Below are 27486 nucleotides of genomic sequence, written 5' to 3'. Positions count from 1 at the left end.
GGAAGGTAACAGCGTTCCGTGCGCCTTTGGCGTCTAGTCATGCCGGCCACATGACCACGGAGACGTCCTCGGACAAGCGCTGGCTCTTCGGCTATGAAACGGAGATGAGCACCGGCCCCTAGAGTTGGAAACGACTAGCACACATGTGCGGGGGAACCTTTACCTTTACCTTTTAGCTGTAGATACATAGAAAGGTATACACAGCAATGAGGGGCGGGGGGGGGGGAACATAAAATATTCAGGTATTCCTCAACTTATGACCACAGTTAAGCCCAACGCTTTTCGGTAAGTGAGACATTCCTTAAGCGAGCTTTGCCCCAGGAGCCCGGGACACGGCCACCGTCATAAATATGAGTCAGTTGCCAAGTGCCTGGATTTTGATCACACGACCGCGGGGGATGCTGCCATCATTATAATAATTATGAAAAATGGTCATAACCCCCTTTTTTTTCAGCGAGCAGCTGGGCAACGGTGCGATTGGATGATATATAGAACAACAGGGGCGTACTTGAAATTTTGTCTAGTTGGGGGTCAAAGAAAACATTTCTGCTCGTTGCATTTCAATTCCCTTGTCCGGAGATTATGTTTTCATTCCGCCCCTGAGTATTTGGCACCCTCTCGTTTTTTCTTTTTTGTGTGTATTCCCATTTCCGCCAGGAAGAACAAAAGGAAGAAAAACAAGGACTAATTTTTTTTGTATGAATTTGGTAACTATATTCAGACAGTTCCCACTGTAGAAAAGCCAGGTCAGTTCACATTAATCTCTACTTGGACAAAGAGACATTCCCCGGTGCCAAGAGTGGGTGGGTGGATGGCTTATGCTTTGCCTTACGTGCTTTGAAATATTAATAATAAAAATAGACAAAATAGTCGTAAGTGAAGAATCTGAAGTGCTCTGGGGACTTCTAGACAAGCATCGGCCACACAAAACTGCAGACTTAGCAATTGTTGATAAGAAGGACAAAAAAAAAAGTCTGGCTAAGTGGACGTGGCAGTACAGCTAATTCTCAACTTAACGATAGTCCGTTCAGTGACTGTTCAAAATTGCAACGGCACAGAAGAAAAGTGAATTCTGACCATTTTTCACACGACAATTGTGGTCATATGTTGAGGACTACCTGTACCTGGAGACAGCAGAAGTGAAGAGAAACACCTGGAGGAAATCACAAAATCTAAAGTCGTGCAAAGAGAAATAGAACGACTGTGGCAGAAGAAAGCAAAGATAGCACCAATAGTAATAGGCCTCTTGGGTGCCATCCCGAAACCAGAATGGGACAACTTGCAACAGCCAACTCGCCATGGCCAATTCAGTGCAGGACAATTTCCACGGCCAACTCAACATGGCCAACTCATCATGGCCAACTCAACATGGCACAACTTGCAACAGCCAACTCGCCATGGCCAATTCAGTGCAGGACAATTTCCACGGCCAACTCAACATGGCCAACTCATCATGGCCAACTCAACATGGCACAACTTGCAACAGCCAACTCGCCATGGCCAATTCAGTGCAGGACAATTTCCACGGCCAACTCAACACGGCCAACTCATCATGGCCAACTCAACATGGCACAACTTGCAACAGCCAACTCACCATGGCCAACTCAAGATGGCCCACTTGCCCTGGCCAACTCAACACAGAACAATTTGCAATGGCCCACTTGCCCTGGCCAACTCAGGACAACTTGCAATGGCCCACTCGCCATGGCCAACTCAACACAGCTAACTCACCATGGCCAACTCAACGTGGGACAACTTGCCACGGCCAACTCGCCATGGCCAAGTCAACGCACCCAACTCACTACGGCCAACTCAACATAGCCAACTCATCGTGACCAACTCACCATGGGACAACCTGCAACAGCCAACTCACCATGGCCAACCCAACATGGCCAACTCAATGTGGGACAACTTGCCATGGCCACCTCGCCATGGGACTGATTGCTGCAGGCCAATTTAACAATGTAACTGTTTAAAATGAATAAAAAAAATATTTTAATTTTTGTCATTCACACTTCATTCTGTCCTTCCTTTTGCGCTCTTTAATGATTCTATTCCACAATGTCTCTGATATCAGCGCAACTCTCGTCTCACGGCGAGTTGTCCCACGCTGGCTGCAACAAATTCTCATAGACCCTCCCAAAACAGTCAAGCCCCACTTGAGCCCCGTCAGCATTGGCAAAATCACCGGTCCATTGCGAAAGGCAGCTTTGCTTGGAACAGCTTACCTTGCGACAATACTGTTAATATTATTGGAACAACAACATTTGCCTATCCTGGCTTTTGGGGAAGGACTCAGTAGGGTGAACAAAAGTCCCAATCTTTTTTTTTCTTTTTTTTTTTTAAAAATTATCTGGCTGACTGTGCAACTGACTGTAATAATATTTAGTGACGCAAAACGCAGTAGCTGAAATATTAGGCAAAATTCGAAGCACTTGTTTAGATGACAAGGCCTTGCAAGCCTGGCCGTTGGGATACAAAAAGAAAGCTAGGCATGGCAAGTAATAAACAATTTAAGGATAAACGGCTCGTGCTGATTTATCCCAATTGTTTTGGCACTTGTGCGCCCAGGAAGAGCTCGGTGAAGAAATGAACTGATGGGACCTGTAGTTGCCGAATGTAATAACTAAAAATACTCTGTATTTTGAGGGGTTACAAGTCCTGCCTTTGTTCTTAAACCAATACTGATTAAAAGGATTATAGGGTCTGGTGGTCCTTCTCTGGCTACATTGGCTTCGCTTAGAGAAGCCAGGATTAACCACTATTTTATTTGACTGCAAAGCTATGGTTAGAATAGAATAAACAGAGTTGGAAGGGACCTTGGAGGTCATCTAGTCCAACCCCCTGCCCAGTGATTCGCTTAACAGCAGTGGCAGAAAAGGTTGTAAAAGGGGGCAGAATGTCTCACTCAAGCAAAAAACGTTGGGCTCAACTGTGGCCATAAGTTGAGAACTAGCTGTATGTTTCCCCCCCCCACCACCACCATGTACTTTTTTAATCGAATCACAAATAAAGCACTTTATTTTTCTTGAGTCTGCTTCTTATCCAGGCCTTCCTTGCTTTAGACATCAGAAACAGAAGATCTTGCAGGCAAAGATTCCCGATAACACGACTCTTAATAGCTCTTTAGCTGAATTTCTCAGTCCCGTTGACCCTTGGAATGTTTTTTCCTTGGAAAGATTAAAAAAATTTAAAAAAAACAAGAGGAAAAAAGCCCGAACTTGCCTCGCCTGAGTCATGGGGTATAAAGGCTTGTGTAAGCAAAGCTGTTGCATAAAAAATATTTTAAAAAGATCCGGATCGGGAATAAATCACCATTCGTTTGTATCTTTTACATACTGCGCTGGAGTTAATGCTTGTTTGTTTTCGAAGGGACATAGGAAGATTTATTCCTTACTGTGTGAGGGATTTAAAATAGCCGTTAGATTAAAGGCTTAGCAGAAAATTGGGACATATTTGGGGGAAAACGCCCTGGGAGAAGTTTAGGTTGCTCTTTCACTGTGGGAAAATATCGTGTGGAGAATGCAGGAAAGGTCCACCCCTTTTTTTATACATATGGATGAGTCCACATTGTTCCTATTATCTATTTCTATACAGACCGCCTTTATTATTTTTATTAATAAATGTTGGTAGGTGCAAGGCAGAGATGAGGATCATGATCATGCAAGCTGTTCTCCAAAGCACCTGAAAGGCAGAAGAAGAAGCAACGGATGGAAACTCATCAAGGAGAGAAGCAACCTGGAATTAAGGAGAAATTTCCTGACAGTGACAACAATTAACCAGCGGAACAACCTGCCTCCAGAGGTTGTGGGTGCTCCAACACTGGGAAGCTTTTGAGAAGAGACTGGACAGTCACTTGTCTGAAATGGCACAGGGTCTCCTGCTTGAGCAGGGGGTCGGACTGGATGACCTCCGAGGTCCCATTATCTGCCGTGGTGGTCTAATTCAGCTTGATAGATGTAGGCTTAATCACGCAGCTGGATTGAGGACTCCAATCTGGGTGTTCTTGGTCCTAGTCCATTGCCTTCACAAATGCACCACCCTGGTTGTCTGCTTTGTGTCTGTGTGTGTGTGTGAGAGAGAGAGAGACAGAGAGAGAGACCCTGAAGTTGACACAAGGATCTTGCTTATCTTCTTTATTTTGTATAACAGCAGGGAAGCCTCAAGGCCTATGTAGCGGTAGTATCCGCACCAGCGCAGAGTCCTTTATGTTTGTCTCAAGGAAGCCAGCCAGACTGTTAAGAGTTTGCCGAAATGTGTCCTTTGGCAAGTCAGAAGTGGATGTTTAATTTGGGGGGGGGAGAAGAGGAAAGGAATTTGAGGAAGGCAGTGAACCTCAGCTGCATCTAAGGGCAGCTCCGGCTGTTTGGTGGCTTGCTTTGGGGAATAAGGCACGGAGGGGCAGGCGTCGTCGTGGCTACTTGTTCCCCATCGGCAGCCATGCTGGGCTTCAGCTGCAGCAGCACCCCCACCCCTGAACCCCAGTTTCATGCTTTTGCTGGCCATCCCGCCGTGACCGTCTTCTTCGTCTCCGTGTTTACGCTCGCTGTCGGGAAGGACCTGGCGGCGGGGGGGGGGGCAGCTGTTGGTTCCTATTGATCGGCTTGACATGAAAGATAGCACTGCTTCATTTGTCTCCAGAGGAGAAGAGCAGAAAACTGGAAAGGGGTGTGTGTGGCCGGGGTGGGTGTGTGTGGGGGGGGAGAAGATGAAGGAGAATGATGGATGGCTTTGCATGGAGAAGCAACACTGTTTACGAGAGATTTGCTACAGCTTGCCAGCTGGCCAGCTAAGTTAGCTCTTAAACGTTTCAGGCATTTGTTTCATGTTGAAAAGTGGGCTTCTTCCTGCAACATAGAAATATTTATCATAGAAAGAAAGAAAGAAAGAAAGAAAGAAAGAAAGAAAGAAAGAAAGAAAGAAAGAAAGAAAGAAAGAAAGAAAGAAAGAAAGAAAGAAAGAAAGAAAGAAAGAAAGAAAGAAAGAAAATTCTTTAAACAATCCAATGACATATCCAGGCCGATGAAAGCTAAGATGATAATAGTTAGGTTGATACCCTTGTTAAGCTACTAATTCAGGGGTCTTCAAACTTGGCCCTTTGATGACTTGTGGACTTCAGCTCCCAGAATTCCTCTGCCTGGCTGAGGAATTCTGGGAGCTGAAGTCCACAAGTCATCAAAGGGCCAAGTTTGAAGACCCCCTGTACTAAACGTTGACTAAGAATTAGCTCAGTTTGCGCAGAGCGCTAAATCATCCTTTGTTTTTAAGCCACAGCCAGTGGGTTCACGTGACAAGCTAAACTCAATAACAAAAAAAGTCTCATTTTGTGTGAACTGGATGAGAAAACCTTTTAAAAGCTCTTGTCTTGCAGCTGTATTTTTGGAAGTTACAGCTGTGGGTTGAGATCTGAGCTAAGGAGCTAAAGGGTGAACCACTGAATCCATCATTAGTGGCTTGGGGTGGCCACAAGCACCCTAAAGCTGAGCCTTATGCCATTAACTCAGTTTATGGCTGAATCCATAAATTGAATCCTTCCATGCTCTTCATTTGTAAATGTGTCACTTGTTACCTTCCCGAGGAACATCCGTGTCATCCATTTTAGAGAGAGAGAAAAAACAATTTTGTACACTTCATTCATATATACTGAACTATCCCAACGTAATAAATTAGTGTGAGGCGGTGGCAGCCAAAAAAAAGCTAATTACAGTCCTTGGTTTATTTATTTATTTATTTTATTAAATTTATATACCGCCCTTTCCCGAAGGACTCAGGGCGGTTTACAGGGCATTTAAAACAACCAATACAAAAGTTAAAAACAAATTAAAAAAGATTAAATCATCCCTAGAATTAAAAACCCCAGTTAAAAATTCTCAGCCTGGGCCGGAAAGCTCGAAGAGCCAGGTTTTCAGGTCCCGGCGGAACAAACGGAGGTCGGGGGCAGTCCTAAGCTCCGCGGGCAGCTGGTTCCAGAGGGCAGGCGCACCCACTGAGAAGGCCCTACCCCTGGGTGTTATCCGCCGACAGTCTTTTATCGGCAGCACCCTGAGAAGACCCTCCATGTGGGAGCGCACTGGACGAAGGGAGCTTGATGCCGGCAGCAGGTGTTCCCTCAGATGTCCCGGACCCTCGCCATTCAGGGCTTTATAGGTCATCACCAGCACCTTGAATCTCACCCGGAGGGCAACCGGAAGCCAATGCAGCTCGCGGAGTAGAGGTGTTACATGGGAGTATCGGGAAACCCCCATCACAACTCGCGCGGCCGCATTCTGCACCAGTTGAAGTTGGATAAACAAGGGCCTAGAATCAAAATCACATACAGTATTAGTGCCGCTTTATAAAGCCTTAATAAGGCCACACCTGGAATACACTGCCTCCAGTTTTGGTCACTACATTAAAAAAAAGAAAGATGTTGAGCGTTGGAAAAAGTGCAGAGAAGAGCAGCTAGGATGATTAAAGGCCTGGAGACTAAAACGTATGACGAAGGGTTGCAGGATTGGGGTCTGGCTAGTCTGGAGAAAAGAAGGACCGGGGGTGACATGATAGCAGCATTCCAGTATTTGAAGGGCTGCCCCAAAGAAGAGGGAGTCAAGCTCTTCTCCGAAGCACCAGAAGGCAGGACAAGAAACAATGGATGGAAACCAATCAAGGAGAGAAGCAACCTAGAATTAAGGAGTGATTTCCTGAGAGTGAGAACAATTAACCAGTGGAACGGCTTGCCTCCAGAAGTTGTGGGTCCTTCATCAGTGGAGACTTTTAAGAAGAGATTGGACAGCCATCTGTCTGAAAAGGTCTAGGCCAGGGTCCCCTGTTTGAGGACTAGAAGACCTCCAAGGTCCCTTTCAGCTCTATTCTGATTAAATTGGTTCATCTTTCAAGTCCTGGTTTATATTTTTTTATTTAAGTACTTGCATAGAAGAAGGACATCCACAGCCCGGGGGTGGAGTCAAGTAAATAATCAGCCCAGAGTCATTACATTCCAGCAAGCAATTTATGTCCAACCTCACTTGAAATTCCAGTTGCCTCTTATCTAGCGCCAGTTTAGTGCTGATTGTTCATTGACTAGATTCTTGTGGATAGGCTTCAGCCGTAAATCATCTTCACTGGGGCTTAACATGTGGATCCGATTCTGCGGATCTGACAGTTTGTTTGTTCAATGTATGTTCTGCCCTTCCTCAAGGAAGCTAACACAGCATCTCATTCTCCCCCTCTTTTGGCCACCAGCCCTGCTAAAACCAGTGAATATTCATGACTCAGAGCAAGCTTGAAGCTGATCCCCCCCCCCAAGCTTACTCAAAGCCCTTTCCTACCCCTAGTAGTTTTCGGTGTAAGGACACAACACCCCATCCATCCATCCGAATTGGGCTGGAAGGGACCTTGGAGGTCTTCTAGTCCAACCCCTCTGCTCAAGCAGGAGACCCTAGACCAGGGGTGTCAAACTCAATTTCATTGAGGGCCGCATCAGCATTGCGGTTGCCCTCACGCCTACTGGGTGGGCGTGGCTAGAGTGCATATGGCCTACTGGGTGGGCATGGCCAGCTCTACATCATTCGCATCAAGGGTGCCTATGGGGGTCCAGGCAGGAGTGGGACAGATCTGAGGGTCTCTGGCAGGAGGAGGGTCTCTGGGCCAGGGCCAAGGCAGTGGGGGCCGTTCCCTCACTGTTTCCAGGATGACTTCGCGGGCCACATGAAACCACTTCGTGGGCCGCATCCAGCCCCGGGCCTTGTGTTTGACATGTCTGCCCTAGACCATTTCAGACAAATGGCTGTCCAGTCTCTTTTTCAAAAACTCCAGTGATGAAACCCTACAACTTCTGGAGACTAAAACGTAGGAAGAACAGCTGCGGGACTTGGGTTTGGCTAGTCCAAAGAAAAGAAGAAATAGGGGCGACATGATAGCAGTCTTCCAGTATTTGAGGGGCTGCCCCAAAGAAGAGGGGGAGTCACGTTATTCTCCAAAGCACCAGAGGGCAGGACAAGAAACAATGGTTGGAAACTGAACAAAGAGAGAAGCAACCTGGAATTAAGGAGAAGCTTCCTGAGCAGAGGGTTGGACTAGAAGACCTCCAAGATCCCTTCCAACTCTGTTATTTTTGGAAACTAATTAAAGAGAGAAGCCACTTGGAACTAAGGAGAAACGTCCTAACAGTATGGACAATTAACCAGTGGAACAGAAGTTGCCTTCAAAAATCGTAGCTGCTCCATCACTGGAGGTTTTTAAGAAGAGACTAGACAGTCACTTGTCTGAGATGGGATAGGGTCCCCTGCTTAAGCGGGGGGCTGGACTAGAAGACCTCCAAGGTCCCTTCCAGATTCTATTCTGTTCTGTTCCGTTCCGTTCCATTCCATTCCATTCCATTCCATTCCATTCCATTCCATAAGTAAGCTGTTCCACTGGTTAATTGTCCTCAATGTTAGGAAGTTTCTCCTTAATTTCCTAACATCTCCCTCTCTCCATTTTTTCCTTGGCCCAGAAAAGGACTAGCCAACAAACAATGACTGCTGGAAAAGCTGTAAAAATGTGTACATGTGTTCTTCTTTAAAATTCCATTGCTGATTATGCAGATGGTTCCTTGCCTTTGATTTCAATGGAACTAATGTCTTACTGGATTTTTTTAAATGTTTTTTTTAATAATATGGGCTGATGGACATGAAATCCTGCAATGCTGAAATACAGTGGGAAGATGATGATGATGGTGATGATGATGATGATGATGATAAAACTTTTATTCATAAAACATGAAACTCAGTCAACTGAACACTCAAACTGACTGGCACTGATGGTTGACACGGGCTGCTGCCAGCATCCTAGGTATCAACCAGGTATCTCCTTAAAATGTAAGATGTTCCGAATAGCGCAGTTTTTTGTAGCTTTGCTGGAGTTATTGCAGGAAGCTGCAATTTCTTGATGTGTTTTGCAAAGTTTTTGGACATAGTTCCCAGTGCCCCGATGACAATGGGTATCACTGTTCCATGTTTCATCCATAATCGTGCAGTTTCGATAGCCAGGTCGCGGTATTTCGTAATTTCTTCCAGTTCTTTTTCTTCGACTCTGGCATCTCCTGGTACAGCGGTATCAATCAACTGTACGCTTCGGTTCTCTACGACTGCGATATCTGGGGTGTTGTGTTCCAAATGGCAATCTGTCTGTATTCGGAAGTCCCACAATATATGATGATGATGATGATGATGTTTCAATTTTTGGACCTTAACTGCTTCCATTAAAAAATGGAGACCATGGTTACAGATGGGATATATTCAGGTACAAATCATTGGCTTGCTGTTGACCCGGGGTTAGTCTTAAGTGGGCCAAATGGTCCAAAGATGCATACATGCAGACACACATTTTTTTGCTAATTGGCCCTTTCAAGATGTAAATACCTGAAGCCATAACTTGGAGGATTCTTCTCTTGTACGTCTGTAGTCCCTCTTTGGTTGGCAAAATCTTTCCTAATTTCTAGTTTAATGTATCCGGTCTAATGAAAAGAAGGACCAGGGGTGACGTGATAGCAGTGTTCCAATATCTCAGGGACTGCCCCAAAGAAGAGGGAGTCAAGCTCTTCTCCAAAGCACCTGAAGGCAGGAGAAGAAGCAACGGATGGAAACTCACCAAGGAGAGAAGGTGCTTTTTCACGAGGCAACGGGACTTTCTTGTTTTTCTTTGAATCTTCTTGGAACTGCTGAAAGAGGAGTTCAAGAGGCCATCTACATTAAGATTGAACAGCCCCTCCCTCAACAGAGGGGGAGGGATGCAACACCATCTATCTCCAGTCTACCACACAGTCCTTTCAGCAGTTGCAAGAAGGCTCCACACCCATTTGCACCCTTCAGGCTGACCCTGAGGGCACAGATAAACCTCCGAGTGGCCTCCACAATTCTCAGAAAGAGCGCTAACGTCCAGATGACTGCAAAGAATTTAAAGCCTTCCGTCCTCCACCATTCAGTCAGAACGGAAGAAGCTTCTCGGAGGAGAAGCGCAAACGTCTTTGAGGGGGGAAAAGTCCAGTCGCCTTTTTTGGGGGGAAAAAAGATGTTTGTGTCAACCGTGCAAATATCATATTTTGTTTTTTTCCTTTCAGGACAACATTGCCTTCTTCTTAAGAGGTTGTAGGGAGGTGGGACTGAAGGAATCTCAGCTGTTTGACCCAGGAGACTTGCAGGAGACCACAAGCCGAACAACCGTCAAGTAAGTGGAAAACTCACGGACGTTTCTGGAATCCCAAGAGGATAACATACCTGGAATATAAGGCTGCGTAGAAAGAAATGTTGAGCCGTTCAATCCATTACAAGCAGTCCTCGACTTACAGCAGTTCCTTTGGTGACCGTTCGAAGTTACGACGGCACTGGAAAAAAGGGACGTATGGCCATTTTTCAGACTTACGGCCGTTGCAGCATCTCCGTGGTCCCATGATCCAAATTCAGACGCTTGGCAACTGACTCGCATTTATGACGGTTGCGGCGTCCCCCAGGGTCACGCAATTCCCCTTTGTGACCTTCTGACAAGCAAAGTCCATGGGGGAAGCCAGATTCACTTAACAACCGGGTTGCTAGCTTAACCATTGCAGCGATTCCCTTAACGACGGTGGTAAGAAAAGTCATCAAACGGGGCCAAACCCACCTGGCAAATGCCTCACTTAGAAATGTTGAGCTAAACACGACTGTTGTAAGTCGAGGACCATCTGTATCAGTCACGTTTTCATGTTGCCTTCTCTTAAAGCAGTTTGAAAGTTGGACTTTGGGTTTAATTGGCCACATTTGACATCAGGTTATGGATGCGTTAAAAAAACCCCAAAATAACTACCAAAATTCATTTTGTTGTTTGTATCACATTTTTGTGGGTGGCTATAAAACAAGACCATAGCAGAAAGAAAACTAATGAGGTTGTCTACTGCATTTGTCAACGCTGCTAACATCGGATGTTCTTGCTTTGACAACATATGGAGATGCCGCCATTTCCCTTAACGTGTGCGTTACTCTTAGAATTAGAATTAGATGATACTAGGGGGAGGAGGGGGAGGAATGTGTATGGGAGTTAGTTAGACACAACAATATCGTAGTAGTGTGTGATTCAAGGTTTCTTGAAATAAGAGATAAGAAATGGCGGGTTGGAGGAGTGGAGGGGAAGCCTGCATTTCAAACTAATTGTGGAATGTGATTTAGGACTGTTAATTGGAGGAGGGAATTGTGTTTTGATACTATGTGCTCAGGGGAGGGGAATTCAGATTTTGGCTTCGACTGTGTCCATGCCGATGCTAGGCTACTTGAATAAAGATTCTTTAAGGTAAACAACGCCTCGAAGTTCTTTTGAAGAGTTTCATCTGTCGGAACCAGGACAGCATTCTCAAATCCCCTGGATGCTCACGGTCAAACTTTAGTTTCCTCTGGGTTATTGTTGTTTTTTACTGCAAAGTGTGGGGTTTGCCAGGCACCAAGGAGTCTGCCAGGCACCAAGCACCATTTTGGGACTTCTAGTTTTAATCGGTGGCAGGAATGCTTAATATCATTAATACACAGGTATCTATTCTCATGAAATGTCCAATCATTGTCCCAAAGGTGCTTTTTTTCCCCCAAGAGGCAACTGGACTTTCTTGTATTTCTTTGAAGATGTTTCGCTTCTCATCCCAGAAGCTTCTTCGGCTCTGACCGGATGGTGGAGGAACGGAAGGATTTATACTCCTTGCAGACACCTGGCCATTTGCATCCTTTTAGTTAGTCCTTGAGGCCACTTGGAGGCTTATCAGGGTCACCTGAATCTGCATTTTTTTTAATGTATGAAAGGATTTCCTAAATAAATAAATTAATAAATAAATAAATAAATAAATAAATAAAGACGGACAGACAGACAGACAGATAGATAGATAGATAGATAGATAGATAGATAGATAGATAGATAGATAGATAGATAGATAGATAGATAGCAGACTACAGGATTCAGGTTTTTTATATTTATGTTTCTTGCAGACAGCTGATCCTTTGCCTTCTTTTAGAGAGTCGTTGAGGCCACTTGGAGGTTTGTCTGAGGGTCACCTGAGTGGTGCAGATGGGTGTGGAGCCTTCTTGGAACAGCTGAAAGAGTTATAAGAAGGCTCCACACCCATTTGCACCATTCAGGTGACTCTAAGGACACAGATAAACCTCCAAGTGGCCTCAAGGACTCTCTAAAAGGATGCAAATGACCAGCTCTCTGCAAGGAGTATAAATCCTTCCATTCCTCGGTACCATTTCAGACAAATGGTGGTCTAAGCTCTTATTAAAAACTTCCAGTGTTGGAGCATTCACAACGTCTGGCGGCAAGTCATTCCACTGGTTAATTGTCCTCACTCTCAGGAAGTTTCTCCTTAGTTCCAGGTTGCTTCTCTCCTTGATGAGTTTCCATCCGTTGCTTCTTGTCCTGCCTTCTTCAGGCCCTTTGGAGGATGGGCTTGACTCCCTCTTCTTTCTCTGCATTCCAAGTTTTGATGCAACAAAATCAAAGTGGCTGAGAGCCTTAATATTTTCTTTGTTGTTCTATCCCCCCAGCAACTGTCCTGCTCACCCAGCATTGGGAAGGGCGGCCCGCCCATCATGGCAACCTCTGGATTTCACTTAATCTAAATGCTATCCAGGAGGTCATGCTCTTTATCCAACTAAACTTAGCTCACAGGCTCCTGATGAGTCCAGGGTAAGCTAAAATAAAAGCCAATGGCCTGCAAGAGAAGGATACACAGACAATCCTTCCTAATCCCAGATTCTTCCTAGCTGGCTGTAATTTCCCACAGAAATCCTATCCCAGCTGTTTCCCGGATGATGAGCTGTCAACGAACAGTAGCCTTCTGTTCACTGCTGACAGTCCTGACTTTTGGCTCAAGAAGACACACACAGACACACAAAATTCTAGATTCTAGACGCAGTTGTGTGCTGAGTTTTGTGAAACCCCGCGCTTCCTGTCTGGGCATCTAAGAGGCAGATTGTAGCAAAATATGTTACCGGTGACTTTTGTCTCCCATCACTTCTGCTTCAGACCAGTTTTTTGATTCTGCTTTGTGACCGAGCTTTCCCCCGTGGACAGTGAAGGGAAGAAAAGTCTGTGAACATGGACAGAGCCGCCCAGTCTTTTGCTGCTGGGGCTTACAAGGCATCGCAAAATATCCCCATTTACTACCCATCGTACATCGCTAAAGCAACTGTCCAAAATTTGTCTCCGACTTTAGCAAGCTATTCCAGTTAGAAGAATGTCTTGTTTATTAGAACATTTGTAGCTCAGGACTGAAATGAGGAGGTCCTTGTTGCTCTCTGAGCTTGGTGGTTTTCTTTGAGACGTATTGTAACCCAACTAGGTAATATCATCAGTGTTAGAAGGCAATGGGAGAAGAGGAGGAGAAGGATGACAACGATGACTCTGGGGTCCTTGGTGCTCTCTGAGCTTGATCCTTTTGTTGCAGACATTTTATCACCCAACTTAGTAACATAATAATTGTTAGTAGGGAGTGGAATTTGGGAGGGGAGGAGGACTGTGGGGTCCTTGGTGCTCTCTGAACTTGGTTGTTTGCTTGCAGACGTTTTATTACCCAAGTAGGTAACATCATCAGTGCTAGAAGGGAGTGGGATTTGTGGAGAGGAGGAGGAGGAGGAGGAGGAGGACTACGGTGTCCTTTGGGGTCCTTGGTGCTCTCCGGGCTTGGTTCCTTTTTGCAGACGTTTTGTTACACAACTAGACAACATCATCAGAGCTAATGCGCAAACCTCACTCCCTTCCAACACTGACTGCGTTACCTAGTTGGGTAACGAAATGTCTGCAAGAAAGCAACTCAGCTCAAGAGGGCACCAAGGACCAGCCTTGTTTATTCCCTCTTTTGCCTGCTCGGCTTTGGACGGCCTTGCCTCGGTTTTATTTTGGTGGTGGGGGTGGAGCAGTGGGCTAATGCCTCCTTAAGTAACACCAGCTGCCTGCAATTAGTGCAGGTTCGAGTCCCACCAGGCTCAAGGTTGACTCAGTCTTCCCTCCTTCCCAGGTAGGTAAAATGAGGACCCAGATTGTTGGGGGCAATAAGCTGACTTTGTAATAATGCCGCTTGGGGGGGCCCAAAAGCCCTAATAAGCAGGCATATACATAGAATGAAGGCTACTGCTAAGCTTCTAAGCCGCCCTGAGTCTTCGGAGAAGGGCGGGATATACGGTAAATGGAATTTTAAAAAAAATTTTTTAACTTTAATTCTTTGGAAACTCAAATACCGGCTGGGTGGATCGAAAGAACTCTTGAAAATTGTCCTTCCATGCTGTCAGATCAATCAATTGCTGCAGTCGCTTTCGTCACGTGCTGCCCAGCCAGCAGACACATCCTGCTGGCTCTTGCGAGTCAGGAAAACATGTGACTTCCCTCCTTATACAAACCGTGGAAGGAATTTCTGCTTTCTGAAATGTTTTCCCTCCTTCCTTTCGCAGGAATCTTGACGCTGGCAAAAAGCTGAAAAATGTAAGTACTCAAACGTGCAGCCCTTTCCCACCCCCCTCTTCGTGCTGGATAGGTGTCTCTCTGGTTGTTTGTGTGTGTGTGTAACTAAGGTTGGAACTCCAATATATTTCTATGGATAAAAAAGATATACTGTATATCTTTTTTGGGGGGGCAGGGGGACTTTGAACTTTTGGCAACGCAGGGGCCGGAGCGTCCAGCCTTGGCATCTTTAAGACTTTGTGGACCTTGCTGGCTGGGGAATTCTGGGAGTTGAAATCCACAGGTCTTAAAAGTGGCCGAGGTTGGACAGCCCTGATGTAAAGCTAACTTTGCTCACGTTTTGATAAGTTAACAGCAAAAGCGTCATGGTCACAGCAGAGTGGAGGAACAGATTAAACAGAGCTGGAAGGGACCGTGGAGGTCATCTAGTCCAACCCCCTGCTCAGGCAGGAAACCCTATAACATTTCAGACAAATGGCTGTCCAGTCTCTTCTTAAAAACCTCCAGTATTGGAGCATTCACAACTTCTGGAGGCAGGTTGTTCCACTGGTTAATTGTTCTCACTGTCAGGAAGTTTCTCCTTAGTTCCAGGTTGCTTCTCTCCTTGATGAGTTTCCATCCATTGCTTCTTATCCTGCCTTCAGGTGCTTTGGAGAACAGCTTGACTCCCTCTTCTTTGTGGGCAGCCCCTGAGATACTGGAAGACTGCTATCGTGTCCCCCCTCGTCCTTCTCTTCATTCGACTACACATACCCAATTCCAGCAACCGTTCCCTATATGTTTTAGCCTCCAGTCCCCCCCCCCGATCGTCTTTGTTGCTCTTCTCTGCACTCTTTCCAGAGTCTCAGCATCTTTTTTATACCGTGGCGACCGAAATACAAGTCTTTTGAATAGCAGTAACAACAACAGCACAATAAAACTTTGGAAGGAGTACATTTTTTGTTCGATGAACAAACCGAGTCTGTTTGAAGTCATTTCGAAGCAGCCAAAGGGGCTGTTATCTCTTAAGTGAGTGAACTGCCCCTTTTGCAGGCATGTGCAAATGCTTTATTGCCTGTGAACGTTCCTGTCTTCCCTCCAAACGGGATTTTAATTTCAAAGCAGCTCTTTTCCCTCCCGTCAGCCTGATTGAAACCAGGAACGGCAAGTGACTCACTGCCCGGCAAGGAAGGAAAGTTTTAGATGCACTTGGTCCCAGAGTGAGATAAACTCTCCAAAGCCCGACACAACTTCTGGTGTTACTGTTCATGGGTGCACTCCTGACTATTCCCATTATATGTGGCTGACGTCCTTCAGTCGTGTTAAGGAATTGCCGTAGTTTTTCGATACAACTTTGAAGCCCATGATTGTAGCTACGGGTTAATTTAAAAAAAAAAAAGTATATTACTTTATCGTGTCTGGCTTGTCCTGAGGAGAGTGATTGGTCTTTCCCCCTCACCCCCGCCAGCAAAAACTCGTGCACACATGTAGGTTTAGCAATAAATAGCGTGTTTCGTTTTGCAAAATTTACTCAGAATGACTTGCAGAGGCCCTGTTAGGAAGTTGCTGGAGCGAATTTACCAAATGCTGGAGCTTTGTTGTTGTTTTTTTGTTGTTGTTTTTTACAAAGCTTTCATTTGAAATCCCAGCAGAGTTATCACAGCAGTCCTTTCTTGGAGAAACCTGAAATTTTTTAAAAAGAAATTAGGAAATATTTCAGAGTACTCTGAAAGGATGTGGCTTTAAACGGTCCCTGTAACAGAATAACAGAGTTGAGAGGGACCTTGGAGGTCATCTAGTTCAACCCCCTGCTCAGACAGGAGACCCCACACCATTTCAGATAAATGAAATCAGTCTCTTTTGGAAAGTCTCCAGTGTTGGAGCATTCACTGCTTCTGGAGGCAAGTCATTCCATTGGTTCATTGTTCTCACTGTCAGGAAGTTTCTCCTTAGTTCTAGGTTGCTTCTCTCCTTGATGAGTTTCCATCCGTTGCTTCTCATCTTGCCTTCAGGAGCTTTGGAGAAGAGCATGACTCCCTCTTCTTTGGGGCAGCCCCTGAGATGATGATGATGATGATGATGATGATGATGATGATAATAATAATAATAATAATAATAATAATAATAATAATAATAATAATAAGAAGAAGAAGAAGAAGAAGAAGAAGAAGAAGAAGAAGTTGGAAGGGACCTTGGAGGTCATCTAGTCCAACCCCCTGCTCAGGCAGGAAACCCTATACCATTTCAGACAAATGGCTGTCCAGTCTCTTCTTAAAAACCTCCAGTGTTGGAGCATTCACCGCTTCTGGAGGCAGGTGGTTCCACTGGTTAATTGTTCTCACTGTCAGGAAGTTTCTCCTTAGTTCCAGGTTGCTTCTCTCCTTGACAAGTTTCCATCCGTTGCTTCTTGTCCTGCTTTCAGGTGCTTTGGAGAATAGCTTGGCTCCCTCTTCTTTGTGGCAGCCCCTGAGATATTGGAAGACTGCTTTCATATCATCCCTGGTCCTTCTTTTCATTAAACTAGATAGATTCCTTCGAAAAATAATTGAAAATCTAGAAACTCCAGTCCAAAATTTGAACTCCCGGTTATTGAAAAATCCAGAAATTCCTTTCTAGACTCCAGTCCAAACTTTGAACTCCCGGTTATTGAAAAATCCAGAAATTCCTTTCTAGACTCCAGTCCAAAATTTGAACTCCCGGTCATTGAAAAATCCGGAAATTCCTTTCTAGAGTCCAGTCCAAAATTGATATTCCATCCGGGCGTTTTTAACTGGATCCTTAAAATTGTACGCTACCTGTTAGGAACCACAGCCGCTTGCTGCTCTTTCTTGAATTATGCTAAGCTCTTTGGTTGCAATTAAAAAGAAAGAGCTTAAGCTTTTGCCTTGGCTGACCCTCTTTTCCTTACTCAGGAACCAGTATATATTGCAGTATGTATATATATATATATTTCTGTTTTTCACAAAACAACTCTGGAATGAGAGTACTTGAGGTCAGGTTCTCGGTATGGAGAGGGAGGATCTGACACGCTGGGCCACCTCTTGAGCTGCTGTTCCTGGTGAATGGAAACCTTTGGCCTTTCGGTGACATTATTCAAGTATCAACGGAAGGAGTTGCCTGGAGTTGACGTTAAGGAGGCTTGGGCTTTGCATGGAGGCCAAAAAAATAATAATCAGGATTTCTCATCGCTGCAGAAGTGGGAACTTCTGGAACTCCACCGGAGGCAGTTCCAGATACGGAACCACGCTAAATAGATCCACCAGTGCCACTCAGGTTTATAGGAATTGTTCTCTATAAATAAGCTTGATAGAGGCAACATTAACCCGCCAAAGACGTCAAGGGAAGAAGGCAACAAGAAGCAACAAAGTTCTTATGGAGGCTCTTTGACCTGTCCTCAAACGCTGTCGGTTTTCAAAATCTCTTCACCAGTTTGGGAGTTAGGTTAACCAACCGTCTGTTGGACTGAAAGAACCCTAGTTGTGCCCTATGCAATATTGTGGGGTCCTTGTTGTCCTCTGAGCTGGATGGCTTTGCTGTAGACCAGACATGTCAAAACACAAGGCCTGGGGGGCCGGATCCGGCCAGCGAAGTGGTTTCATGCGGCCCACGAAGCCATCCTGGCAACAGTGAGGGAACGGCCCCCACTGCCTTGGCCCTGGCCCAGAGACCCTCCTTCTGCCAGAGACCCTCAGATCTGTCCCATTCCTTCCCAGGCCCCCATCGTTGATGCCAATGATGTAGAGCTGGCCATGCCCACCCAGTAGGCCATACGCACTCTAGCCACGCCCACCCAGTAGGCCACGCCCACCCTGGCCATACCCACCCGGCCCCCTGAGGGCAACCGCAATGCTGATGCGGCCCTCAATGAAATTGAGTTTGACACCCCTGCTGTAGACGTTTCCTTACCAAACTAGGTAACATCATCAGGTGCTAGCAATCCGTTCAGACTTCCTGCCTTAATCGTGAAAGCCAGCTGGGCGGCTTTGAGCCAATCACCAGGAGACGGTGAGTTCTAGTCCTTCCTCAGACATGAAACCCAGGCTGGGTGATCTTGGGGCAGTCCCTTTGCCTGAGCCCAACCAACCTCACAGGGTTGTTGTGGGGGGAAAAAGAGGAGGAGGAGAAAGGCGTGTGCCGGCCGCCTTGTTTGTAAAAATGATAAAAGGAGGGAGAGAAAGAAATAAAATCAAATGTGGTCCCTGCACCCAGCGCCTGGCCAAGAGCAGCCCTCTGTGGCTGTTTCTTCCACCCATTTTGGATACGCATGAATAAGCATCTGGCATTTTATCGTTTAGATAAAATGCCAGATTCAGTTTATGGCTGTTGGGTTTTTCAATGCGCCCTTAGGGAAACCAGAGGTTAATAGCTCAGACCAACTTCTGAATGGAAGCAAAAAAAAAAACAACCATCTCCAACTCCTCCTGTTAGAAAAGTTCACACAATTATAAATGGGTGTGCCTCCTCCTCTCCCCTCCGTGAATTTATTCCTACGAGTGGAAATTTCCTGTCGGTTATCTGATCGTCCTTTTACAAAAGATTCCAAGCACCGCCTGGAATTCGCAGGAAATCTCTCTTCTTTAATAAATACCCAGAGAAGAGGTGCATTATGAAAGCAATAAATTCCTTGCAGGAAGACAACTCCATTTAAAACAAAAAAACACAAAAACCCTGCATTCATTTAATCCTGGAACTCTTTTGTGATAAATCAGGTATTGGTGCCTCTATATATTTCTTTTACTTAGAATTAAGGATTTTGATCCTGCCCTTTAAACTTCTGCTGAATATGCATCAACCCTCTTATTCTGTATAATTAACCAGTGGAACAGCCTGCCTCCAGAAGTGGTGAATGCTCCAACACTGGAAGTTTTTAAGAAGAGATTGGACAGCCATTTGTCTGAAATGGCATAGGGTTTCCTGCCTGAGCAGGGGGTTGGACTAGATGACCTCCAAGGTCCCTTCCAACTCTGTTTATTCTATTCTATTCTATTCTATTCTATTCTATTCTATTCTATTCTATTCTATTCTATTCTATTCTATTCTATTCTATTCTATTCTATTCTATTCTATTCTACTCCTATTCTATTCTATTCTATATTTTGTTCTATTCTATTCTGTTCTATTCTGTATTCTATATTTTATCCTGTTCTACTCAATGGCACACATTAAAATGAGATAGATAGATAGATAGATAGATAGATAGATGATAGATAGATAGATAGATAGATAGATAGATAGATAGATAGATGATAGATAGATAGATAGATAGATAGATAGATAGATAGATAGATAAGATAGATGGATGGATGGATGGAGGGAGGGAGGGAGGGAGGGAGATAGAGATAGAGATAGATGAGGACCCAGATTGTTGGGGGCAATAAGCTGACTTTGTAAAAATGCCGCTTGGGGTGTGTGTGAAAGCCCTAATAAGCAGGCATATACATAGAATGAAGGCTACTGCTAAGCTTGTAAGCTGCTCTGAGTCTTCGGAGAAGGGCGGGATATAAATGGAATTAAAATAAAAATAAAATAAAATAGATAACCTTTATTGTCATTTTTTACTGTGGGCAAAATGGCACATATTAAAAATAGATAGATAGATAGATAGATAGATAGATAGATAGATAGATAGATAGATAGATAGATAGATAGATAGATAGATAGATGATAGATAGATAGATAATCTTTATTGTCATTGTTTTTACTGTGGGCACAATGGCACACATTAAAAATGAAATTTAGTTGCTTGCTCTCAAAGTGCACACGTACATAACGCACACTTAAACATGCCATATACAAAATATGTACAGACCTACACGCTTACATATAAGTAACATATAAAGGTTAATCACTGTCCATCTTGAACACACAGCGGAAGGAGGAAGCTTTTTTTTTGCGGGGTGGGGGGAACATAGACCGTTTTTAAAGGAAAAAACAGGGAACGTCTTTCATTTGTTGTAGAAAGACTACGGGAACCTGTGGTGGCACCGAATTGATCTGGTGTTCCAATTAATGTCCCTTGAATCCTTCAGGTTTTAGCCACCGTCTACTGGCTGGGGAAAACTGCAAACAACAGCGCTTACTTCAATGGGCCCTCACTGAACCTGAAAGAATTTGAAGGATTGTTAACCCAGATGAGAAAGGTACTTCAACTTGCTCTCTCACATGCCGGTAGTCCTCTACTTACGTCCACGATTGAGCCCCAAATTCCCAGCGAGAACGTCATGAACTGAGTTTTGCCCCATCGCACAGCCATTCTTGCCACCGTTCTTAAGTGAATCTCTGCAGTTCTTAATTAGTAACCCGGTCGTTAAATGAGTCCCCCATGGACTTTGCTTATCAGAAGGTCAGGACACTGCGACCGTCATAAATACGAGTCAGGTGCCAAGCGTCTCAATTTTGATCGCGTGACCCTGGGGGGGGTGTGTGCTGCTGCAGCGGTCGTAAGCGTGAAAAATGGTCCTAAGTCTCTTTTTTCAGCACGGTTGTAACATCAAACGGTCACTAAACAAGCTGTTGTAAGTCAAGGATTGCTTGCATTTCTTTCTTTTTTTTAAGTTTGTTGCCTTTTTACTTCTTTTAAAGCGGCCGTTCTTCACAGACCTGTTTAAATCCCCAACAGATAGTTCATCTCTTTATTCCACAAATGTGAAGGTCGACCCACAACGGAGGTGGGGGGGCGGGGGGGGGGAATGGATAGGTGAAAAAAATAGATTGGGTGGAGATGGAAATGTAAACCGTTTTAAACAAAGAGATTTCAATAAAAGGGAATATTTGCAGAACAATCTTGGGATATGATTGGGTCCCGTTTCCATTGCAAAACCGCTTCTGATTTTCAGACTTGAAATAGAAAAAATATATAAATAAATACACTTAGTTTTGAAGATTCGATGTTTGTGTCGTTATGGAAAGGGCTGGTAACAAGTAAATGCTTAAAGCGGAGGCTGCAAATATTGTTAGCATTTTACTTAGATAGAAAGATTTGGAAGAGGACGCTGTTTGATCTCGTTTCCCCCCCCCACCCTTTTCTAATCTTTATTTTCATTCTATTTTATGTTGTTATAAACCTCAGCAAAAGTGAATTTTAAAGAGGACAAATATTAAGGCCGGCCGACCTCTTTAATTTTTTTAAGAACTTTTTTTTTTGATTGCATGCAAAACTAGAAAAGTTACAGCTTGTGCCGTAGTAACTTTATTGTGTTTGCCTTTTGGTAAAGCCTGTGGTGGATAACGTTTTGATCAACAGGGGGGGGGGAAATGTATGTTTCTTTCTGTCACTGTGTGTGTCGGGTAAAATTTGAACCCAACACCAAAATCTGATTCACCCTTTCAAGCTTATATATCACTCTCTCCAATACATTTCTAATGCAATATTTTCTAAGTCATTTTGATCCACAGTATGTTGGTGATCTATGTGGGAGTGATGGAAGGATGTGATTTTCCATTAAGACAACTTTTACAGCACATTTGTGTGTTTGATGTGGCAGGGATAATTGTTGTATTATAGAATGCCAAGCCGGAAAGGATCAAAACATTTTTAAGTAATTAAAAAAAAATGTTGGCTTCTATTGCGTGCAGCCATTGCTTGGATATCTGTTACATACAATAAATTTATTATAATAAAAAGTAGATTTATTTTGTATATAATCTCAGAAAATGTACTTTCTTCCATGACATAACCTTTTTTTAAAAAAATAATAATATCAGTCACTTCATAGCTCTTATCTGGACAGCCCTTACAGTAAGGTAGACTCATATTAATTATTTTATGACTAAAGGGCACGTTTTTGGTTGCACTTCTTATTTGCGGCATTCTTAAACATGGATTTTCTCCAATTGTATAGACGTTGGACTTCCCCTCGTTTGGCATTCTGTTAGGCACTGTTCTGCCCTTTTGAATTATTAGCATGCCAGACTAAACTAAGAAGAAATGAACAGCTATTCAGAGGACAGATTAACAAAGGTTGCAGTTTTGGAACCGAAGCTTTTTTTTTCCCCTCTCTCTCTCTCTACAATTTGCTCATTCATTCATTCATTCAATTAATCAATCACGCATTCACTCCTTTTTTTAAAAAAAAATCATGGAGATGCTTCGTCTGTTTTAAAAGAGGAAGAGAGAGAGAACAACAAAGCTTTTTTTAAAATATATATATATATATTTCAAGGGATTTTTAATGAACGAAATACAGTCTGGGTGTCGTTGGATAGCTTCTCTGCTTTCCAGGCCTATTATGGTTGAACTTTCAGCCATAGAAAGTTTGCTTTTCCAAAATGGCATTTGGCCAAAGGATTAAAGGCAGGCTGTTGGTATGCAGAAGTTGTACTGTAGATGCCACATTGGGGAGATACGCAGGGACCATGGGAATTTTGTCTGTTGGGTATGGAATACACCCTGTGTACAGGATCCCACCATTAAGCAGAGGAAAAATGTTCCCCCTAGGGAAAAAAATTGTTTTGGAGGGGTTGTTATTAAAGGAGTGCCGCAAATCAAATCCAACCTCCATCTTTATTCCGTCACAGACCAGCCGACGATTCTTCCGTGGCTCCACTCAAACTGGCGTTGTTGGTGTCGGCGTGGGTGGAGATGAAAGACTTGGGATTGTGGCGTTTGTCTGCCAGCTGGTGTTGGTGGATCCTGGTTTTTAACTGGCACGATGTTTGTCCCACGTAGAGTTGGTTGCAATCGTTCCTATCGTCCACCCGTCTTGTAGGGAGCAATTTAGGTTTATCATTGGGGAACACCCTTATCATAGAGTCATAGAGGCCTTCTAGTCCAGCCCCCTACTCAGGGTAGAAGTCTTACACCATCCCAGTCAAAGGGTTGTCCAGTCTCTTCTTGAAAACCTCCAGTGATGGAGCACCCAAGACGGAAGCTATTGCATTGATTGATTGTTCTCGCTGTCAGAAAATTACTTCTCGGACATCTCTCTCTCTCTCTCTCTCTCTCTCTCTCTCTCTCTCTCTCTCTCTCTCTCTCTCTCTCTCTCTCTCTCTCTCTCCCTCCCTCCCTCCCTCCCTCCCTCCCTCCCTCCCTCCCTCCCTCTCTCTCTCTCTCTCTCTCTCTCTCTCTCTTTGACAAGCTTCCGCCCATGGCTTCTTCTCCTACCCTAGAGAACAAGTCAGCCTCCTCTGTGACAGCCCCCTGAAGTACTGGAAGACAGAAATTCCTTAGCAAATCTTGGGCTATTACAACTGTTGTTTTTTTTAACACCAGGGAGAAATTCCCACAGAGCTGATTCTGACCCATTCTTTGCTGAAGGAAGTTTAACTCGCACCCCAGGAGTGGGGTGGTTCAGCGGTTCGGCTGGCCTCCGAGAAGCATCTCCCATAGTTACACGGGAGTGATGTCGCCCTACTATCCTTGTCTTTTGGATTCAAAAGACGGAGGAGGAGGAGGAGGAGGAGGAGGAGGAAGGGAGAGAGAGAAGAAGAAGAAAAATAAACTTTGAAAGCTTTGGCTAGTCTAGAAAAAAGAAGGATTAGGGGGGACGTGATAGCAGCATTCCAGTATTTGAGGGGCTGCCACAAAGAATCAGAATTGGAATAGAACCAGAAGGGACCTCGGAGGTCTTCTAGTCCAGCCCCTTCCTCAATCAGGAGACACACACACCCCATGCCATTTCAGGCAAGTGGCTGTCCAGTCTCTTCTTAGAAACCTGGAGTGGTGACGAGGGGGGGTTGGGGTTCCACTTATTTTCCACAGCCCCAGAAGGCAGGGCGAGAAACAACGGATGGAAGCTAATCAGGCAGAGGAGCAACCTGGAATTAAGGAGGAACACAGTGAGGACGATTCGCCAGCGGAACAGCTTGCCACCAGAAGGCGTGGCTGCTCCGTAACACGACACTGGAGGCTTTTAAGAAGGAATTCTCCAGAGTGGTAATAGCAAGGCGGGTGGACTAGAAGACCTCCAAGGTGCCTTCCAGCATTCTTTGACAAGATCCTAGCTGAAAGGAGGGGCAGCCGTCTCCTTCAAGGCGCCCCCTGGCCTTTCCGTCTTCTGGAGCTCTCCGCCTTTTAGTATGCACCGCTTGCCCTGGAGAGAATTTATAATCGGGAGGCTGTCAAAGGCTGCCATTGTTCTCCTCGCTCTGAACACGGGTGGCAGCCACAAGTGCCCTCCGATCTCCGGCAGCCGGGAGCTGGCAAGAAGCGAAGAGCAAGGCTGAATTCTTCAGAGACATCAGGGAAAGAGTTTGCTTTCTTTTCTTTTCTTTTCTTTTCTTTTCTTTTCTTTTCTTTTCTTTTCTTTTCTTTTCTTTTCTTTTCTTTTCTTTCTTTCTCCCTCTTTCTCTTTCTTCCTCCCTCCCTCTTTCTTTCTTTCTTCTTTCTTTCTTCCTTCCCCCTTTCTTCCTTCCTTCCCTTCTTTCCTCCCTCCCTCCCTCCCTCTTTCTTTTCTTTCCTTCCTTCCTTCCTTCCTTCCTTCCTTCCTTCCTTCCCTCCTTCCTTCTTTCTTTCTTCCTTCCTTCCCTTCTTTGCTCCCTCCCTCTTTCTTTCCTTCCTTCCCTCCTTCCTTCTTTCTTCCTTTCTTCTTTCCCTTCTTTCCTCCCTCCCTCCCTCCCTCCCTCTTTCTTTCTTTCCTTCCTTCCTTCCTTCCTTCCTTCCCTTCTTTCTTTCTTTCTTTTCCTTCCTCCCTTTCTTCCTTCCCTTCCTTCCTTCCTTCCTTCCCCCTTCCTTCCTTCCTTCCTCCTTCCTCCTTCCTTCCTTCCTTCCTTCCTTCCTTCCTTCCTTCCTTCCTTCCTTCCTTCCTTCCTTCCCCCTTCCTTCCTTCCTTCCCCCTTCCTTCCTTCCTTCCTTCCTTCCTCCTTCTTTCTTTCTTTTCCTTCCTCCCTCCCTCCCTCCCTCCCCCTTTCTTCCTTCCCCCCTCTCTCTCTCTTTCTTTGCTCTAAAGCTGATTGCTTTAGGAAGAAAGACTTCCCCTTTTTTCCAGAACTGCAGTTTCTCCTCCACACGACGAGAGAAGGTGCTGGGGGTGGGGGGGGTGGGGGGTGAGCCCAGAGCTGGGTTGCTGTGACCGAGCGAGAAAGAACCACCACGACAGCCACAATAAATTCCTTTTTGCTGGAGTCCCGAGGCCGATAGACATGACTTTGAAGGAATCTGTTCAGGGAAGGGTCGGAGATGCGTTGCCTGCTAACTTGAAACTCAGGACGCCTCTTCTGGTACCATACGGCCAGCGGCCCCTGTGAAGCAGATGCGGTGGAGAACGGACTAGCCATGTTTCAGGTTGCTTGCTTTCTTTTATTTATTTATTTATTTTACCTCCTCGTTGTATCATTAGGTAATGTGCATTAACACAATCGTTTTTGCACCAGTTGTTGCTGGGATGGATGCGTTTGTTTGGGGGTTTATTTGGCTTGGTTGAAAGTGTCAGGGAAGATCTCTAAGCGGAATGATAGTGGCGGAAGACGAACACAATTATTATTATTTCATTTTCATCCGATGTTGTAAAACCGCTTCATTGAGTTCTTTCTTTGTCGGCATAAATCCAGCTTTTCTTTCCTGTTTGGTGCACGGGGTGGGTGTGCGCCTGTGTTCCTGGGAATGTGGTTTTGCTTTTCACAGCAGACTTCAAGCCAGTTTGGAAAGGGCACTTTGGATTGAGACTTCGGTGAAGCCCAAACGATTGGGGGGTTTTTGAAATAGGTGGTCCAAATATTTTTTTTAAAAAAAAGTAACGTCCAATCAATCAATCAATAAATAAATAAATAAATAATCCTTGCTCTGGATTATGTTACCGGCTAACGTCCCAGATCTTTTGTGCTGGCCGTAACGGTAGAAACAAACAGGCTTTTGAAAAGAAAAAAAAAAGAACGGAAAGTCAAGTTACAGTTTTCCCACGCGGTCTGAGCAACAACAGTCTTTTATTTCCTGGTGGCTTCTGGTGGAACAAGTTGTCTGTTTCAGAAAGCCACAACACCCGCAGAAAAGCAGTTGTGAGGAAGGGGAAAAAAAAATAAACAGGGACGGACATCGGGAAGAAGAACCAACCCCACACGTTGTCCTTGACTGACAGCAGCTCAGTTAGTGACCGTTTGACGTTGCGACGGCACTGGAAATGAGTGACCTTTTTCACACTTACGACCGTCGCAGCATCCCCCAGGGTCCTGTGAACACAATTCAGAGGCTTGGCAACTGGCGTGGACTTGTGGCGGTTGCAGCGTCCCCGGGGGGGTGTGTGTCACGTGGTCCCATTTTGCGACCTTCTGACCAGCAAAGTCAATGGGGGAAGCCAGATTCACTTAACAGCCGTTTACTAACTTAAACAGCAACAAGAAACTCACTTAACAACCGTGGCGAGAGGGGCTGTAAAATGGGGCAAAACTCATTTCACAAATGTCTGGCTCGGCTAAGAGAAATTGTGGGCTGAATTGAGAGTCCAAAGACGAGGGCTGCCCGTACTCGTGTTGTACTTTTCAGCCACGCCGCGGGTGGGCGCAGACTACAGGTGGTCCTCAATTTACGACCAGCAAGCCAGACAGTCGTTAAGTGAGCTCGGCCCCGTTTTGCGACCTTTCTTGCTGAATCGTTGCAGTCGTTAATAACACGCTTTTTAAATGAAATCCGGCTTTTCCCCCCCCCACCCCCATTGGCTTTGCCTGTCAAGAAGGTCGCAAAAGGGGATCACGTGACACACAGCCCTGGGTCACGGCAACCGTCGTAAGTGCATGCCAGTTGCCAAGCTTCTGAATTTTGATCACATGATCACGGGGGTTGTTGCAACCGTTGTAAAAGTGTGACAAATGGCTGCAGGTCGCTTTTCCTGGCGTCCTTGTAACGTTATTTATTTATTATTTATTTTATTAATTCCATTTATATCCCGCCCTTCTCCGAAGACTCAGGGCGGCTTACAAGCTTAGCAGTAGCCTTCCTTCTATGTATATGCCTGCTTATTAGGGCTTTCACACACACACCCCCAAGCGGCATTATTACAAAGTCAGCTTAATTGCCCCCAACAATCTGGGTCCTCATTTTACCTACCTCGGAAGGATGGAAGGCTGAGTCAACCTTGAGCCTGGTGGGACTCGAACCTGCACTAATGGCAGGCAGCTGATGTTACTTAAGGAGGCATTAGCCCACTG

General features: G+C 45.0%; 1 protein-coding gene across 11 annotated transcripts in view; it reads left to right on the top strand.

Annotated features, from left to right (window-relative positions):
* The window catches only part of LIMCH1 (LIM and calponin homology domains 1), a 171386-nt gene that overhangs the window by 72555 nt on the left and 71345 nt on the right, over positions 1-27486 (top strand). For 9 of the 11 annotated variants that reach the window (XM_081332433.1, XM_081332432.1, XM_081332441.1 and 6 more), the window contains 3 exons: positions 10079-10185; positions 14421-14451; positions 20439-20549. In XM_081332433.1, coding sequence (XP_081188559.1) covers positions 10079-10185; positions 14421-14451; positions 20439-20549 — 249 coding nt within the window. Of the gene's footprint in view, positions 1-10078; positions 10186-14420; positions 14452-20438; positions 20550-25443; positions 25631-27486 lie in introns of those variants that run through there. The other 2 variants (XM_081332438.1, XM_081332439.1) reach the window with 2 other exon arrangements.

This window comes from Vipera berus (assembly GCF_964194415.1).
Source record: "Vipera berus genome assembly, chromosome: 7".
Classification (NCBI taxonomy): Eukaryota; Metazoa; Chordata; class Lepidosauria; order Squamata; family Viperidae; genus Vipera; species Vipera berus.
Note: the sequence above shows the minus strand (reverse complement) of the source record. Positions and strands in the feature narration are given on the sequence as shown.